The sequence below is a fragment of the Stigmatopora nigra genome, chromosome 1 (genome assembly GCF_051989575.1).
Source record: "Stigmatopora nigra isolate UIUO_SnigA chromosome 1, RoL_Snig_1.1, whole genome shotgun sequence".
NCBI lineage: Eukaryota > Metazoa > Chordata > Actinopteri > Syngnathiformes > Syngnathidae > Stigmatopora > Stigmatopora nigra.
Window position 1 is genome coordinate 11,419,619 of NC_135508.1, and position 19,187 is coordinate 11,438,805.

The 19,187-nt window shown below is 36.3% G+C and overlaps 3 protein-coding genes across 3 annotated transcripts; 2 read left to right on the forward strand and 1 right to left on the reverse strand.

The window, feature by feature from the left end:
- The first annotated feature begins 1,776 nt into the window (after nt 1-1,776).
- Nucleotides 1,777-3,459, forward strand: LOC144205575 (galactose-specific lectin nattectin-like). Its single transcript, XM_077730018.1, has 6 exons — nt 1,777-1,839; nt 1,945-1,972; nt 2,086-2,174; nt 2,378-2,515; nt 2,852-2,948; nt 3,380-3,459. The coding sequence occupies exons 1-6, from the start codon at nt 1,777-1,779 to the stop codon at nt 3,457-3,459; spliced, it is 495 nt and encodes a 164-aa protein (XP_077586144.1).
- A 2,548-nt stretch (nt 3,460-6,007) lies between these two features.
- On the forward strand, nt 6,008-11,675 carry LOC144205634 (macrophage mannose receptor 1-like). The gene is made up of 12 exons (XM_077730136.1): nt 6,008-6,257; nt 6,381-6,443; nt 6,539-6,566; nt 6,677-6,774; nt 6,981-7,115; nt 7,496-7,592; nt 7,764-7,830; nt 9,895-9,926; nt 10,022-10,107; nt 10,374-10,508; nt 11,345-11,441; nt 11,599-11,675. Exons 2-12 carry the CDS (start codon nt 6,381-6,383, stop codon nt 11,673-11,675), a joined length of 915 nt encoding a protein of 304 aa, XP_077586262.1. The 5' UTR covers nt 6,008-6,257.
- Nucleotides 11,676-15,072: 3,397 nt separating this feature from the next.
- Nucleotides 15,073-16,905, reverse strand: LOC144197123 (galactose-specific lectin nattectin-like). Its single transcript, XM_077717728.1, has 7 exons — nt 16,858-16,905; nt 16,688-16,744; nt 16,573-16,588; nt 16,392-16,483; nt 16,110-16,244; nt 15,446-15,557; nt 15,073-15,339 (listed from the first exon to the last, which is right to left on the reverse strand). The coding sequence occupies exons 2-7, from the start codon at nt 16,742-16,744 to the stop codon at nt 15,257-15,259; spliced, it is 495 nt and encodes a 164-aa protein (XP_077573854.1). The 5' UTR covers nt 16,858-16,905; the 3' UTR covers nt 15,073-15,256.
- Nucleotides 16,906-19,187: the final 2,282 nt, after the last annotated feature.

Below are 19,187 nucleotides of genomic sequence, written 5' to 3' on the forward strand. Positions count from 1 at the left end.
TTCTTGTATGTAGTTTTTGAAAGTCAATTTATTCGTATGTGCTAACAATACGGTTTGAAATTCATCTAATCTCTTTCTGAACTGCTACATCCTCATTAGGGTCGTGGGGGTTGCTGGACCCAATCCCAGCGGACTCCAGGCTGGAGGCAAGTGACAACCTGAATTGGTGGACAGCAAATTGATGGGCACAAGTAGACAAACAATCATTCACGCTCACACTCATACCTAGGGGCAATTTACAGTGTCCAATCAGCCTACTACGCATGTTTTTTTGTTTTTTTTTTTGGAATTGGGAGGTAACCAGAGTACCCAGAGGAAACCCACACAAGCCCGGGGAAAACATGCAAACTCCACACAGGTGGATCGAGCTGGACTTGAACCCGGAACCCCATAGCTGTGAGTTTGATGCGCTAACCACTTGGGCGACCAGTCCGTGCTGTTTGAACTTGTGGTTTTAATTAAATCCTTTGTCACTTTTTGAAACTTGGGCTTTATCACTTCTGTGTTAAGTGTCATCAAACAATTTTTGTCCTCTATCTTCCTGCTAAAATTGGTTTCAAAATGATGCGTGTTGCAACGTGACGCAGAAAGGCCAAAAGGCAGATTTAAATCTTTGGCTCAAATTCTCATTAGTGTATTCAGCTTTTCTGACAGGAATTTTTAAATTTTATTTTTGAAGTCTATCGAATACTTTATGGAAGGTAATTAGGTCAATGAACTTACAAAAGGGTAAAAGTGTATTTGGTCAGCATGTAGTTTCAATTCTTCCACTGAAGAGGAGAGAGGCCTGTAATTTGTATCTTCTGTGTACCTCAACTGTGAGAGAAAACGAGAAAAAAAAATCAGAAAATCGCATTGTACAAGAATTTATGTTCAAATAATACAAGAAAAAAAGAATTTGGTCAAAAACAAAAGCACTTTATAATCTATAAATCACACTTTTTTATAGTTTGGCTGAGCTGTTTTTTTTTAGACTTTAGTTATCCGAAAAAACTGGACAAATATCTGTTTAGCCAGTTGTTCTCCATTTTATTATTATTACTTTAACATGTTTTTTCTTGTTTTTTGTTAAAATTCTCAAATATATTTTCATATATATGTGTATGTATATATATTTTTAATAGTATATTGAATTGTATTATATACAATACAATTCACTATACTATTAAAAATACAAGCCCAGGAAAAAAATGCCCTCCCAAATGATGCGACTTATACTGTGCAACACAGTGTCAACTTTTCATTGGATTTTGTTTTTAATTATATTTTTTTCTGATTTCTATGAACAAACAAAAAGCATGGCACGCTGCCTCTCGAAAACACGTTTGACTACGCACAGTGTTGCTTGTTACATTATGCCCTGATCGGAAACCAGAGCTCTGAACCCATTCATGACAGGATGAGGACACTTGCTAAAAAAAAAACCTCATATTCTTTATTTATCTCGTCCTTTCAGTCGTCTTGCAGGTGGGTGTGTTTTGCCTATTGAAAAGAACAACAATGGGCTGTGGGACTCAAGTGACCAAGAGGAAAAATGTGTTTACGCACCACCATCGTTTTTGTTGCTGAATAATTCTAAAACGAGAAGTTTTTTTTTACCGTATATAAGGGTTGCTGTCTGATTGATCGTCATTAACCTCAACATCAAGCATCAGAACAGCAGAGGTAATATGACACATTTCAAAAGGAGAATTCTATGCGTAATGTTTTAACAGTTTTCTTTGAAGTGACTGTAACGGTGCTTTTTAATCGTATTTTTTGCTGTCTTATCACAAGATGCCATTTGCAATACGTTCGCTATTCCTTCTTTGCTGCATCAGTGGACTTTTGACCGGAGTCGTAAGTATAAATCTCAGATGCATTTTCATGATTTCATTAGATTTAATCTGACTCCATTTGTATAATTTTCTGCCTTCTAATTTCAACAACATTTTTGCTTCACAGTTCTCTCGGAGAAATCTTCAAGAGAAAGGTTGGTAGGTCTCTCTCAATGGACCGGTCACAAAAAAAAAACTTAATTTCCATCATTTCAGACCTGATTTAAGCGTAATATCTCGTTTTCTTTCCAAAACGACTATTGTGTAGGAGCCAACTGCTGTCCTAAAGGCTGGATTCGATTGGACCATCGCTGTTTCGTCTACCAAGATGAACGCAGGAAATTTGCAGATGCAGAAGTACGGAAAACCTTCACACCGTAATTGTGAAGGGACACAAAAATGAGTTACAACTAGTTATACTATAGTATCTATTCATTGGCTGAATATTTTGCATACATCTAAATGCATTTTTTTTAGATTAAAAAGATCATATCTTTGTATTTTGTGTTGCATTACTGTTTTCCTCCGTTAAATAACTGGATTTTTTTTTCCTCTTATAGAAAGTCTGCCAGGCTATTGGCGGCAATTTGGTCTCTATCCACAGTCTTTTGGAATATTCCGTAGTTGTCCATATTATTAAGGGAGCATCTAACAACACCGTGGACGATGTTTGGATTGGACTTCACAAGAGCATAGAGGTGAACCACTATCCAATTCCTAAAAATACTAACCACAAATCATTTTTTTTAAAAACTGCCTCCGTTTAACCATTCAAACTAATATTCACAAACATTTTTTACAATATTAATGCTGACAGAAAATGTTAAAAATACATCAACCTTGATCTGGGTGTTTGCAATTGTGTTTTAATTTCACAAAATGTGTTTTATTATCACGACGGTGTGTTTTTTGCGGTCAAACGGAAGAGAATTTTATGATACTGAAGACGGCCGACTTTTATGAAAATTTGATTGTGTTGCTTGGTGAAAAAAAACCTATACGTTTTTTTTTTTTTTTTTTTTTGTGTGTTCCAGGAAAATTCCCTGTTCTGGACTGATGGCTCACCTACTGATTTCATGACCTTCAATAAAAATATCAGTCCTGGAGAATGCATTGAGATTGAATTCAGCGGTAAATAAACATTAATACTCGAGTTGACCTAAATGTTCTACTGATGGTGGCCCAGTGAATTGAGTGGTTAGCACGTCGTCCTCACAGCTCAAGGGTTCTGGGTTCAAATCCAGGTCGGTCCACCTGTGTGGAGTTTGCATGTTTTCCATGGGCCTATGTGGGCTTTCTCCAGGTACTCTGGTTTCTTCCCACATTCCAAAAACATGCATGGAAGGCTGATTGGACACTCTAACTTGCCCTTAAGTATGAGTATGAGCATGACTGGTTGGTTATCCGTCTCCTCGTGGCCTACTGGCCATCGATTCAGGGTGTTCAGAAAATGAATGAATGTTTTTTGGTTATTTTAGAAGGTAGTATGAATAACAATGAGGGAAATTACGAGGTTAGTAGAGATTTTCATTGTTTTCACATTGCTTTGTGTTTTCTTCTAGATGTGCTTTGGGACAATGACAACTGCTTGGACAAAAACAGATTTGTTTGTGCCAGAGATATTGAAGAATGCAGCGAATGAGAAGCCCTCAATTTATCTTATGGTGACAACACCAAGATTATAACAATACCAAGACTGTTTTGGAATGGGACCTTAAATATGTTTTCTTGAGAATCACTCAGGACTTTAAACTTGATTGCTTTATACAACTCCAGTCTTGACTTTTTTAACCAAAATAATTTGATTTATTTATTCATTCCTGTTGATAAAATAAATGTTCATCAATGCAATGAATGAAACTTTTTTTAAACACAAGACAATAAAATGAATATGCTAAAAAAAGAAGTCAAACGTTCACTGAAATAATGTGACTTTCACCCCGAATTATTTACCATTTTCTTGAGTTATGTACCTTTTGCTATCTAGAAGCAAAAAAATACACAGATGATTCTATTTTCACCAATTAATGGAAGTGTTTGCAGTGTTAAAACTACTAACAAGGTTTCAATGTTGACTGCCTTTCTCATATGATCTGTAAACTTATCAGAAGGGATTTCAGACAGGGCAATTTAACGAAATCGACACAAGCAGTAGATTATATTTGAGAACATCTACAAAATTGTGAGAATGTACAGGTCTGAAATCCTGACTGTGAGTCAGAAAGCAGTCAACCAATGGTTAAGCTTCTGATTAATGAACGTCTTAATGTTGCTGCCAATACGAAATTTAAAACTTTCAATATGAAAATGTTTTACCCTTTAAGTGCTCCTTTAAGAAAGGGACAAAGGGGCTGGAGGAAGAAAAATAGCGCAGGATAAAGGTGTATCCATCATTGCCCCAAATAAAAGTTAAATATGAAAAGAGCATTAGCTTTGTCCATAAGTTGTAACCTATTGACTCCCCAACCATTGTATCCTTCAAACAGTCCAACTGAGGGGCCAAAGCTAATTGGTTTTAATTTGTCAAGATTCAATGTTTAAAAAAAAAATTTAAATTAAAAAATATATATATGTATATATATTTCTGTGGAGCATTTTCAAAAACGTTTGAAAATGGAAAATAAGGGGAGAGAAATACATATACTTTTTTAATATGGTTTTTGTAGGAAGGAAGACGTATAAGACAAACATTCTTAACATTTTGCAATGCTATAAGAATGTGCAGACCCAATATTACATTTCAACTGTTCTGTCAACAAAGATTGCATCCCAGCCTGCAATGATTGTTATTGAGTGATGGGCCATGGATCCCAAGGGCAAAAGAGAAAAAGAATAGAGGAAAACAGAGGTTGCAATGTTTCTTGGACCCAATCATTTGCATTCATTCCCAATGCGGAAGGATTGCCTGAATGTTCACTTTGTAACGAGAAGTCGTTAAATTACAAAAAGAGTCATGTGGAAAGACATTTCCAAGTAAGGCATGTTACATTTAGAGTACCCAGCAAGGAAAGAGACAAAATGGGTGATTGCATTACTTCTGGATAAATTAGTGGAGCATAAAAATACATTTTCGCTACATTACATCTTTAACCTCCACTGCTGCTACAACTTTTGTTGCAACCCAGGAAACAATAAAGCGTGGAAAACCGTTCACATATGGCAAAAGGGGCACGTTATGCAAGTTCCATTATGTTGTGCTTTTTGTAAAATTGTTATTTTGATCAAAGGCGAATATAGATACCTACAGAATGCGGTGTCTTCATTCTAAGCCGTTGAATTTTTTTTATGGCTCCAGACTTTTCTTTTTACACTCTAAATTCCCCCTAGCTATTGGTGTGTGTCCGTCTTCTTGTACCCTTCGATAGGGTGGCCACCGATTAAGGGTGTCCCCCGTCTTTGGCCCAGATACAGCTGGGATTGGCTTCAACAATCCCCACAAACCTAATGAGGATAAAACGGTTCAGAAAATGAGATGAGATATATATTGTACAAGAGATTCACACCCATATTTTAGTTCCCAACAATTAGCACTGACGCTCGCTTGAGTTTTCTGTTGTAAAGCAGATCAGACAAGGAAAACAACTTTTAAAAGAGGTGGCAGGGGTCATTGTCATTTGTTTCCTAGGTTGAAAATTCACTCAAAACAACTGCTCGTGTCCGTCAAATTACACAAACACCCAGTCTAAAATATCTCCTCGTGACGTAGAATAATGAACCATACTTTTTTTGTGCTATTCCCAGAAATAGAAATTTTGTGACACGTGGTGATGGGTTTTTTTCATGGGGATATAGGCAATTTCGGATACTAAAATTTGATGGGCTTAAATACAATACTGACATTGATAAAATGTCTTCCCCCGTTTCGAGCAAACAATCCCTGAAAACTCCGATTTGATCTTCACTACTGCACATTGAAAAAAGGAAATTATGTGTTTTTTTAATATTTTTAAATTAAATACAAATGATTATGTTAATCTAATTCATTTGTAAAACCAGGTTTTGGACGAAATACGGTCTTCAAGTAAAGTTTCATTATCGCAAAGGCTAAAACAGCTTTCCTGCAAACGGGAAAGAATTATTTATATGTTGGCCTTTGAAGTTTGTTGTTCGGAGAGACACTTTGATGAGATATTTTTAGGATAATGTGATGACAATTCTAGATTCTAAATGCTAGCATGTTCTATTCTGTTCGAGGAATTACGTATATGGGTGTGTTCTGGCATGGGTGTGGAACAGGAATGATTGAAAGACCAACAGGGCACTTCCTTTTGGCCATTATCGCCCCTATCTTTTTTGTTGAATAGTTCTTAAAATACTCAAATAAAGACATTTTTTAAAGGCTAAATCCCGTAGATGGGTCAGTCAGTCTTGCAAAGTATATAAAGCATGCTGTCTGATTGATTGGCCTCATTATTAGCATCAAGCATCGTGACCATCAAGGTAAGCAGATTTGCCAGGTTACGTTGTTTGAAAAACTGTAGTTTATGCAGGCTTTTTTTTCGTTATTTTCAATTAGATTTACTATTATTTTAAAATTGTTTTTTTATTTATCCATTGCTGCAGATGGCCTTTACTCTTCGCTCGTTGTTCCTCCTTTGCGGCATCAGTGCACTGTTGACCGGAGTGGTAAGTCAAAATATTGCTGCATTTTTAACTGGTGTTTGATATTTTCTTGTTTCCATTTATTTTGACTTTCTGCACACCATTTTATTTCTTGACAGGTTGCCGGGAGAAAACACTACTCCAAAGGTTTTTAGCCGCATTGAAATGACACATTTTCAGAAAACAAACTACAATTCCGTGTTTTTCGTTGGCATGTCCCACCAGATTTAATTGTTATATCTTGTTTTCTTTACAAGACATGAGTTGTGATTCTAGCTGCCCTGAAGGTTGGACTCAGTTGGGTTCTCGCTGTTTCATCTACCAAGATGTCAGCCTGCCGTTTGTGGATGCAGACGTATGTAAAACCTTCCCATAGACATAATGAAAAAGTACAAAATCAGATTGCTTCTTTTACTAGCAGTATTTTGACAGTATCTGTTGGTTCCCTAAGTAAAATTTTAACAGCCATATGCAATTTGTTTTGAAGGATTGATTTTATGATTGGGTAGCAGTATCTTTTTTCCTCGGTTTTGTAACTGTGCTTGTTGTTTCCTTGTACAGAATGTCTGCCGGATTCTTGGTGGGAACCTGGCCTCAGTCCACAGTACTTTGGAGTATGCCGTAGTTCTCGAATTGGCTAAGGCAGCCACTCAATCTAATAGGGATATTTGGCTTGGACTCCACGAAGGCATCGAGGTGAGGCATTTGCTGATTTTTCAAACTGTCCAAACTATTGAATGAATCATCTACTTTTAGCAGTTAACAAAAAAAAAAAAATCTATAGAGACATTACAATGAGTTGGAGCAATTTTAAAATGGTTTGCTGTGGTTAGCTCTCACACATCTTGGACAGGCTGGAGTGTATTTGTAGAAGAGTGAAAATGATTTTGTAATGTCATAATAGTGGTAAATAGTATCTGAGCAGCACCAAACAAGAAGTTTTTGTGACACTCAGTATGTACTACTCTATTGTGAACATTTGAATGTCATGCTATATACAATATGATATGATATTTTGAGAAACATGTTTTCCTGGTTTGACTCGACGAAACATGTTCTTGTGTTTTTTTTCCCAGTATTTCACTTTCTTATGGACTGATGGCTCACGTGTTGATTTCAACCTTATCGTAGACACCGACACCAATGCAGCTTGCATTATGGTTAACTTCAGTGGTAAATATATCTTTTAAAGAGAAAAAATATCTATCGCCATGTTTGAACCAAATGTGCTACTGCTAAATTGGTAGATAGGATCTGGATCATTATTAATGGTGGAAATTAAATACTAGGTCAATTAGTAGAAGGTTTTTTCATGTTGTGATACATGTTTCTGTTTCTTTCCAGATACTCGTTGGTACCGTGAGGGCTGCAATGTGAGAAACAGATTTGTTTGCGCCAGAGATGCACAAGAGTGATGCCTCTGAGCAATACTTCAAACATCAAATCATCTCTATCAATGACCAGCAAAGCTTCATCATTTCTCATCAAAAATCAAACCTCTGTATTAATTGATTCCTGAGGATATTTTTAATTACACTTTTTAATTAATGCTAAAGACTAACCTGGGATGCCTGATTGGTGGCTCAAGACTACATTTTTCGAAAATAATACTGAGACTTTAATGAGTCCAGACCCTGTAAGACCTAGACCAACATGAGTTGAGGCCATGAGAAGACCAACACCTCTAAAACATGGTCTCGAACAGTCTGCAGACCTTGATCTCGAGTGTCAGCCAGTAGTATTTTCCTCCAGATATTATGATACTTATTTATTGCTCTTATTCAGATAATTTAGCAAAGCATTATGACAAATTACCAGAAATATAATAAAGCATTTTCAACTGGCATATGGCATGCAATTCGTTTCATTTCAAAGATTTGGAGACCAATTTTTTCCAAACAAGATTTTGTTTATTTCTTTGACATTGGGAATTTGGCCCTCCAGAGGATGTTGATAGATTTAGGCTACCCCTGAAATCAGAGGTGAGATAAAAGCCATTTTCTCAGTTCTAGAATCTGAGTTTAAAAAAGACACCTCTATTGTTGTCAATTCTAATTGTATTTGACAATGTGTGGCCCACCAGCTGAGTGATTAGTATGTCAGCATTACTAGGGTTCTGGTTTCAAATCCGTGTCGGTACGCAATTGCAGGCTGAAGGCTGTGATGAAGTGCTATAGACATGCTTTTGTTGATTAATATTGATGATGGATGCATCTCAATTAGGGTTTGAACTCGACAGTGGCATTTGGAATGAAAAAAAAATCTGAATTTGATTTGCATCAAGATTCTTAACCCACCATTCGATACATAATCCGCATTACAGGCTGAAGGCGTGTCAGGATGCCACTTAAGTAGTTGTGACAAGCATTAGGCAACCTTTTAGGGTTCTTTGAATGTAACTGATTTGCTCTCTGAACTCAGTAATGCACCGGGAACTTTGTACAAGCTCAAGGAGCAAATAGAAATTGTCCCGTGCGTCAGCCTCACAGCTCTGGGGTCATGGGTTCAAATCCAGGTCGGTCCACCTGTGTGGAGTTTACATGCTCTCCCTGGGCCTGCATCGTTTTTTTTTAGGTACTCCAGTTTCCTCCCACATTCTAAAAACTTCCATGATAAGATGGTTAGACTCTCCAAATTGCTCTTACATTTCAGTGTGTGCGTAAATGGTGGTTTGTTTCCTCGTGCCCTATAATTGGCTGGCCACCAATTGTGGGTGTCCCCAGCATGGCACCTGTAGTTGGCTGGGAATGGCTTCAGCATCTCCTGTGATCCTTCTGATTATGAATGTGGTTCAGAAAATGAAAGGATGAATGTGTGGCCCATTTCAGTGGAACATGTCGTAGAGACTGACATTTAAAACATGAAAGACATACAATGATAATTGAAGTAATGTTTATTAGGAACTAACTGTCGAACATAGGATTTTTTGTTTGGTAGTTAGGTGTGACCTGACCTTTCCAAATTAAAACTACATTGATTTGAGCTTTTATACAACAAAGGGATCATGTTCCTAACGCCCTGCACATTAATTAGTGTTTATTAAATTCATTAATTTTTGTATTAGTTCTTTTTGCCAGACTGTATGACTGCCTGAGATTATAATCCTGATCTTAGCTATAAAAGGAGCAGACTTGATTTGCTTGGCTTTGTCTCTGCATCTGACATTGAACCCTCGATAACATTAGAGGTAAAGTTGGAATTGCGCTTTTTAAACTCAACTACCTATATTGCTTCCCTTTTCCATGCATACATTGGAAGATGAGTGTTGACCGTATGTTTTATTTCTTTGCAGATGGCAATCACTCTCCGCTCGTTTTTCATCCTTTGTGGAATAATTGGATTTTTGACTGGAGCTGTAAGTGAATCTCACCTGTAGAATTGGAAGGGAAAAAAAAAGAAATGTTTTGTCTTTGCTATTTTTCTGTGTGGAACATTTCTGAAGTCTGGTCATATAATGTTTTCCTTTTTTTCACAGGATTCTAAACCAGCAAAGTGTGAGCAAGGTTGGTATACTCAAATATTCAAAACAACAACAAAATTATTTGTTTGGTCACAGTGTGTTTTATTTTTATTTTACTTCTAAAACACTCACTGTGTTGCAGAATTTTGCTGTCCAAAAGGTTGGACTCAATTGAATGGTCGCTGTTTCATCTACGAAGACAAGAGAATGTCGTTTGCAGACGCCGAAGTATGGAAAATATTTACACAGTTATAGTGTTTATGTGCTAGAAATGCTCTTGAAAGCCGATATTTTTTATTTTTTTATTACTATGACTATGTTTTTTTTATTATGATGGATAAATCTCAATTAGGGGTGACCACGACAATAGAATTTGAGTTTGAGTTTGATTTATTTGGCTCATGCTCTTCCCAATCGTAAAAACTAAACTCCCCTGAAGATGTATGAATGCTTCCTTATTTTTACTAACTTTTTTTTCTCTTTTGTTCTTGTAGCACATCTGCAAAATTCTTGGTGGGAATCTGGCCTCAGTCCACAGTGCTTTGGAATATTCGCTAGTTCTTGCATTAATTCAGGAAAACTCAGACTCTCATGATGACGTTTGGCTTGGACTAAATGAGGCAATCGAGGTAAAGCACACCGTTGTTCTTAAAACAACAACTCATCCTAACTACTTGACAATTAAAACAAACAATAGATAGTACATATGCTTCAGAACTGACTTTGCAGTGCTGCTGGATATTAGAAGTATTTTGCAAAGGAATTTTTTGATGTATTTATTTTTTAAAATAGAAATCTAAGTCAATTTCCAACCCTAAAAAGGTTTCTTCACGCATTTGACTTGGTAAAGACAAAACTAATGATAAACTGTGCCAACAGTGAGCAATTAGTGATGATACGTTCAGGTCATGTCGGAATTCAAAATCTGGCTATTTCAGAATTTGGGTTGCAAATGAGTGAAACAGGATTTGCAACCAATACATTAAAAAAAAAAAGATTCAAAATGTGAGAATCACACATAAACAATCACTTATAATTCCTAGGAATATTACAATTCATCTGGAATGACACATGAAATCTGTATTCTGCCAAGTTTAGGATCCATTTTTTTTTACATAAACAAATTTTTAAATGAACATTTTTCATTGAAATGTCTGAAATGTTTGAGCAAAAAATATCAAAACTGCTCTGTAAATTTGATTGCTTGGGACAAACTGGAAGTGATCATGTTAAATGTGGGCTATAATTTCATCTTGTTTTAGTCATTCCTCTGATTTAAATGTAATTATGACTACATTGAAGCTAAGAAAACATTTCAATTTTCATTTCACACCCATTGTGTTGTGGTTTGGGACCAAAAAGATAATACGTAATTGTATCAAATAGACCAATATAGACTGTTCATGAATACACCTGCCTTTTAATGTAACTAAATGAATAAAAAAATATGATCTTTGACTTACAGAAAAAGAAACCCACCTGGACTGATGGCTCAATTGTCGATTTTACTGCCTTCAATAGAGACAATGATTACGGCGATTGCTTTGAAATTGAATTCAGTGGTAAATATTCTTGTATTTTGGGTGGGACAACTTCTATTATTATTTCTTTTATCTTCTTTGATCTGTTGGGTGGATCATGAATAATGAAAATGATATGCCCATTGAATTGTTGAGGGTTTATTGCTGTCATTATTGCTTTTGTATGTTTCTTTTTCAGATCTTCTCTGGGACAATGATGACTGTGGTGACGTCAACAGATTTGTTTGTGGCAGAGATGCGGAATGTCGCTACTGAGCATCACTCCGCCATTATGTCATCCATAGCAAAATATTATTCATAGAGCATGTTAACAAATGTCACATTTACTAATTGCCAGCAGTATAAAAAAAAAAAAAAAAAACTAAAGAAACAGCAGACCAATCTAATTAAAAAAAATCTTACATGGAATAATTGATATATGTAGCGTCTTTTTTAAAAATGTTTTATTAAGTTTGTTACACCTGTGATTAGCGCATCGCCCTCACAGTTCTGGGGTCAAGGAGTTTGCATGTTCTCCCTGAGCTTGCGTGGGTTTTCTCCGGGTAGTTTGATTTCCTACCTTACATTTCATGACAGACTGGTTAAACACTCCAAATTGAGTGTGAGCTTGGCTGAGATAGGCTCTAGCACCCCCCACAAGGATAAGCGATTCATGAATTAATATTTTTAGGAAAATAACCCCTTTATCACTTCATATCGAAGAAGGCTTTTCGAAACAGCCATGCATTAAGTGTGTTTATCTCATGCATTTCAGGCCATTCTCAGGCCCTATGCCAAACCTGACATTGTTTACAATTTCATTGGTATGCAATTACAGACTGAAGGCTGTGATGAAGAGGGCTCATGCCATCTACCGGATGAACAATGATTCGACAAAGAATTAATTCATTTAAAAAAAAGAGCGCTATTTTAGAATACACATTGGAAATTTGGAAATATATTGTAAAATATTTTCACAGTGGGAGGCTTGGAAGAATGAAAAAAAAAATCTGAATCACGATTCTTAACCCACCATTTGATACGCAAGCCTTATTAAACAGGCTGAAGGCTTCTCAAGTTACCACTCAAATCTTTGTGATAAGCAAAAGACCACATTTGGCACCTCTTTTGGGTTCTTTCATGGTAACTGATTGCTCGCTGAACATTGTAATGCACTGGATACTTTCAACAAGCTCGTGGAACAAATGATTACATGGGAGTCTCTGATCTCTAGTTCATATAATATATTATAAGTATTAGAATATAATTGTTCTTTCTTCTTCTGTTGATCTTATGCACAGGTGTCCAAATCCAACCAAAGAAGAGGATCTGTTTTCCCCAAACCGGTGTCTTAAAAGAGGCCCGGCGACTTGAGTGGTTAGCACATCGGCCTCACAGATTTACGGTCCTGGGTTCAAATCCAGGTCGGTCCACCTGTGTGGAGTTTGCATGTTGGTATCTCTACAAGTCTAAGGTAATTAATGTCTGGTACTGCTGGTTTCAAAAGAAACCTCATTGGTTAAAGTGTCTGAAATGGATTAGTTGGAATGAAAACAATTTTCCTCCTGTGAGTTGGAATTAGGATATGATTAGATTTTGCTTCTGTCAATCTTTTGTCGTGACGACAGTGTACTGCACCTGTAGAAAATATGTAAGTGGAGATGTTTCCATTGCATGTTAAACTAAGGTGTGGAGCTTTATTGTTTAAATTCTTTATTGTGTTCCCAAGTCTTATGGCAGAAATATTATCGGAGTCATTGGGGGTGGCGGTGGACAGTTAAAAATTTGTAGGAACAAAGTAGAGTTCTGGCCTTCATGTGTGAAGTTTTACATTCTTCCAACTTGACCATATGTGTTTGTACCGGTCCACTCGTCTTTCCTCCTAGGGCAGAAAGAAAACTGGTGAATTAAACACTATTGTTTAACACAATGGAGGTGAAATGTGCATGGGCTTCATACAAAGAGCCAAATTCGACCAAATTAACCCAAATCGTACTCATTGATTGATAAATACTGAAAGTTCTGGTTTGGGTTGAGAAGGGAATGTATTTTGTGCACAATGGCTTGTCTCCAACTTCACACCCAGACAATTATCCACTTATCCAAAAATGACAATCATCTTTGTTGTTCCATTCTTTCACAAAGGTCTCTTACCTCCCTCCCTCAGCCACAGGATATGATTGCTTCAATGTACTAATACAGGGGTGGGCAAACCGGTCCTCGAGGGCCGCTGTGGGTGCCATTTTTTTCCGTTCCAACTGATCTAATACAGACCGTTTAACCAAAGAGCTTTCTGCGGAAACAAAAAGCACCCGACTGCCACTGATTGTACTTGTAAGATACCAGATTGGTGAAAAGGTTTCCTCTTATGGCTTGGAATGAAAACCTGCACCCACTGCAGCCCTTTGTGGAATAGTTTTCCCACCCCATGCACTTACTTATATGTAGTATTTACCACTGTATGATTTGTTCTAGATCAGACATGGGCAAATTACGGCCTGTGTGCCACATACGGCCCATTAGGCTTTTTAATCTGGCCCGCCGACTTTGTTTTTTTTTTCCAAGATGGCGCCGTCACGCAGAAACCAGTGGAAGTAGCTCTGTCCACTCTTATTTGTTTTTCGTGTTTTACAGCCCCAGATTTTTTTTAATGACATTTTGATATTTCTTAATACATTCCTTTTTACTTTACTTTGTACTTTATACTTTTTACTTTAATGATGAGTGATGAGTATGTTAATACTTTAGTCATTTTTTTTCTGTTTCTGTTTCATATGTACTGTTAACGGATGCAGTTTTTTATATGTATCGTATCTTGTGCTGACCCGGCCCATCTGTCAAATTTTTAAAGTCAATGTGGCCCCCGGGCCAAAACGTTTGCCCACCCCTGGTCTAGATGAAGTTTCACGTGTTGTCGCAAATATATCCGATGCTCTGGGGACCTAACGACTTTGATCTGGACAAAAAGTTTTGTTAGGTATTTGAGATTTGCTGAATTCCCTTGTGAAATGTGTAATTTAAACCCCACACATGAAGGGGTTCATGTGAGTTGTCTTCACACCTTAGTTTGCTCTCTAATTTATTTTGGTACTTTTTTGGGACAGTTCCTTTTCACTTTGCAAATGACTGGATATTGGAAAACAAAGCTACATGTGCAAATATAGACATAACTCCCTGAATGGGGTAACAATGTAAAATATGGAAGTAAGCAATCATGGTGCTCCAACTTGCAGCATTTTTGCTTCTCTTATTTGATCCATATTTAACCCTTTTTCCCTTTTAGGTTTTCTATGGACCAAACAGGACAGGTGTGAATACTACTGTATTGTTTAATAATTATTGTCTGGTGTCTTAAATAAGTGACCTTTTTTGAATTTTTTTTTTTTTTTACAACTAATCTGTAATTATTTTATTTTATTTCTAATATTTTTTATTTTTAACAATTCTTTCCAACAGCGGAGGTGATTACAGTTTGTTACTACCCAGATCTAGTTATTTGTGAAAAATGGTTAAGCAAAAAACTGTAAAAAAAAAAAAGGCTCTTAAGTATCATAACAACACTTTTAAAGATCTGGGTATAAAATAAATTTAAAAACAGTGCAACCTGTTTTTACTGTTCTTATGTTGTGAAATATAACATAAATACAAGAAAATCAGCCATACAGAAACAGTGTTTTGTGCTTAAAAGATTTGCAATTTATTACTAGGATTCCCATTAAAATTAGCTTAGCAAGTGACAGTAATCAAGTATTCTAACCCCATAATTCAAATGGATCAGAGATATTTTTAAAGCTAATGTGATTGAAGACTGTGCCATCATGATAGTATAGTGGGGATAAGATTGGATAAATGACCATTTAATGACATTCTTTCTTGTTCACAGGTCTGATGCACACAAATGGATGTAATCCTGAGCATTGATCATCGGCCCACATCTCGCCTGCAAGAAAAACACAAAAGGTATGTATGTTACTGTCACAAAAAATGCAATGCATATACAATGTGAAAAGACATTTAATTAAATCCTTTTTTTTTTTTTTACGAACCAGATGCTGCAATCTCAACACAATCTTCATTTCCATTGTCGTTGTCAGGTTGGCCACTACCAAAGAATCTGAAATTAAGGACTTCACCATCGGTCCATACAAATTCGCCCTCCTGTAAAACAAAGCCAAAATGTATTTATGTGAACTGAATGCCTGCATTAGCAGTGTGGAATACTTAATGTTTGATCAAGATTGAAGACTTTTGAGTGATTTGGAATCTTTTTTTAGATCATTCTGTAATCACTTAACATTTGTCATAATGTGATATATATATATATATATATATATATATATATATATATATATATATATATATATATATATATATATATATATATATATATATATATATATATATATATATATATATATATATATATATATATATATATATATATATATATATATATATATATATATATATATATATATATATATATATATATATATATATATATATATATATATATATATATATAGAAAAAGAAGTCTATTTTTTCTACTTTATGGAGCCAAGATCCATGATGAAGAAATGTTTATGCAAAAAGTACACTACTATAGGAGAAACGGAATCCTTTTTTTCTTTAGGTCTGTGACACGATTGAGACTGTAGAAAAAACCTCTCTCATGACCAAAAGTGACTTGATTATTTTTTTTTTTTTACCTCAATTGCATCATGCAGTCCAATCCATGCGTCTACCACTGAACCCTCAGCCTCCCGAATCAGCTCAACAACGACCGCGTTTTCCTTGCGACTGTTGATGGAGACCAGATTCCCACCAATAACATTGCAAACGCTCTAAAAGTGGGCAGAAAAAAAATGTTATATAAAGTGTTATCTGTAAATGAATCAAATTCGAAAAGGCTCATAAGTTGAACTGGATGGAAATAGCTACTATTCTAACAGGGGTTCTCATAACAGTCATTGTGTGAAAGTTTTCCATACCTCTGCGTCTGAAAAACTCCTGGGATCGTGCTGGTAGATGTAACAGTACTTGTCCAACAGAGTCCAGCCTTTAGGACAATTGCAGTTTTTTTCTGAAACATAATGGATAAAGGATATCAATTCTTTGTGTAGATATGTTCGATACTGTATATTTCCAATTCAAGCCCAGCTACATACGTACCACTCTCGGTCTGTCTCTAAAAGAAAGACGTACCAGAAGAGAACAATGTTTTAATTTGGAGAGCTAAAACACAAAGCTACGACAAATAGTTGTATCATAAGAACAATTGACTTACAGCTTGGGTCAGTGCAAGGATCCCACAAAGGGTAAACAACAGGCGAAGATGTGCCATCTGTGTGATTTTTTTAGAAAGATTGAGTTCTCTTACTTTGGATTTTTAACCATTTCTAAAAAAAAATATGAGCTTGAAAAACAGTAGGATGTCAAAAATACACCTAAACTTACCTTTGCAGTCTTGATGCTTGTTTTGCCAAATGGGGAAGTACAGATGTTTTATACTTATTGTTGACTGTCACGGAATGTTGCGTCACGGGTTACGGGACATGTCAAACAAGTTAGTAAGTACAATTAAATTAGTGCATCACTTGTCAGTAAATGGAGCCACAACAATGCAGGTGAATCTCAAATTTTATTTTGACTGCGTAAGAACTTCTCTCATCTCATCTCATTTTCCGAGCTGCTTTATCCTCATTAGGGTCGGGGGCGGTGCTGGAGCCGATCCCAGCTGACTACGGGCTAGAGGTGGGGGACCTCTTGATTTGATTTTCATCCTGAATCGGTAACCATCCGATGGCAGGGCACAAGGAGACGTAAAACCATGCACACACACCCATACCTGGGGGCAATAAATAGTGTCCAATCAGCCCACCACGCATGTTTTTGGAACGTGGGAGGAAACCGGCGTACCCGGAGGAGAATATGCAAAATCCACATAGGGGGACCGACGTGGATTTGAACCCAGGACTCCAGAGCTGTGAAGCGATGCGCTAACCATAGATACAAAACAATATGTTTAAATGGCTGGCCATAACTGTTTATGTTTAAATCACGACGTGTACTTTATCAAAGAATATTTTCATGGTCATGTTTTTCCCACACAAGCAGCAGTCATAGATTGTACGTATATTCAATATTTTAGTGGATTTCGTCGCAATCAAACTGTTTTTTTTGCAGTAAAAAAATATTGAAGTGACACAAATTGATCAAAATTTGTCTCTGAGAACACCATTAAAAAATAAGGAATGGATTGAACAAAACTTTTTTATTCAGGCTTATTTCCTGATTGACAAGCCAGCATAGAAGAAAAGAAACATCCTTACAAAAGACATTTTGCAATATCATTCAAACTCTCTACAATACAATTTGTGGTTTTGTAGCTAAAGACACAAAAATAGCACAATTGGTCTGTTCTGATATCATTTCGACCTATTCGCGTATATTGAAGTTACTCGTGTTCAATGTATTTAAAATTCTAACTTTTTTTGTTTTATTTCTAAAAATAATGTCTCATTGTTTTGGGAGACAAATGAATTCATTTTCCTGCATTGTTCCCCTTTACTAAGATAAAAAGAGTTTTAATTTTTGTACCAAAAGATATGACCTATTTCAAAAGAAACGTTACACTTCATTTGCAAAACTTAAAAATGATAGATAAAAGTATGCTGGCTGTTAAAATAAAGAGACAATAATATAGCTAGATCTTTTGTGAAATATTTCCGTCTCTGAGCATTTAAATTTTTGGTCTGTGTCCAATTCCACACCCAAACTAAAGCTCAATTAAGCACAAAAATGTCAGTCATCTTTGTGGAACTTGTTTGGGACCACGCTGAGTCATTGCCACTGAATGCGTAGATGTACGTAAATATACATAATGAGCTCTCTAACTGCGCTTTGAGGATTCATGTTTTGACATTTTGAATGTATTTTCACACATTCCTTCCACACACGCCAATCAACTCACATAGCGGGTAGAGAAAAGAACTCCAATAGCCCCCGGCTCTGTTCTGGGGTGGGTGAGAGGAAGGTGTTGGCCAAGGTCACAATCATCATCACTCTGCACGGTATACTATAGAGCAGGGGTAGGGAACCCATGGCTCGGGAGCCATATGCGGCTCTTTTGATGGGTGCATCTGGCTCTTTGCTAACCTGTCAGCTAAAATATGGAAATTGCTGGTGATAGAACTGAGATATTACATCTAGAAGTGCTTTAATTTTCATTTTCTTTGCAGTAGACTCTTCTGGAACGCATCCTCTTATTGATTGGCAACAGCATAAGAATCTTTTCAAAAATGTTCATGTTTTTCTACTTTAAAAGTGATGAAATTACAAAGAAAAAATTGAAAAGGTACTCGTTTACATGTATGTATTTTGACTTTTAAATTTGTGGTATGGCTCACAAGAAATAACATTGGAAAATATGAATTGTTTGTGGCTCTCTTTGTCAAAAAGGTTCGCCGACCCCTGCTGTAGAGTCCTGGAGCAGTTCCAGTTAACTCCCACCCCGCATGAAGAATCCCGACTGCTTTTGTTCCATCAGCAATTAAACTATAACCCCAGCATCATTGCCTGATGTTAAGATAAACTGAATTCTACAATCTTCTCTGTCTTCTCAAAATAATTGCACTATCCATTTTGCAGAGATGTGTGGAGGTGAGTAAGTTCCTTGCATCGACCCTGCATTCCATCTTGTCAGCACTGTATTTAAACACAGACCAGTCAAGAAAAAGGTACTGAGATATTTCCTTCATAGTCGCTATTGTCCATCAAGAGCCAAA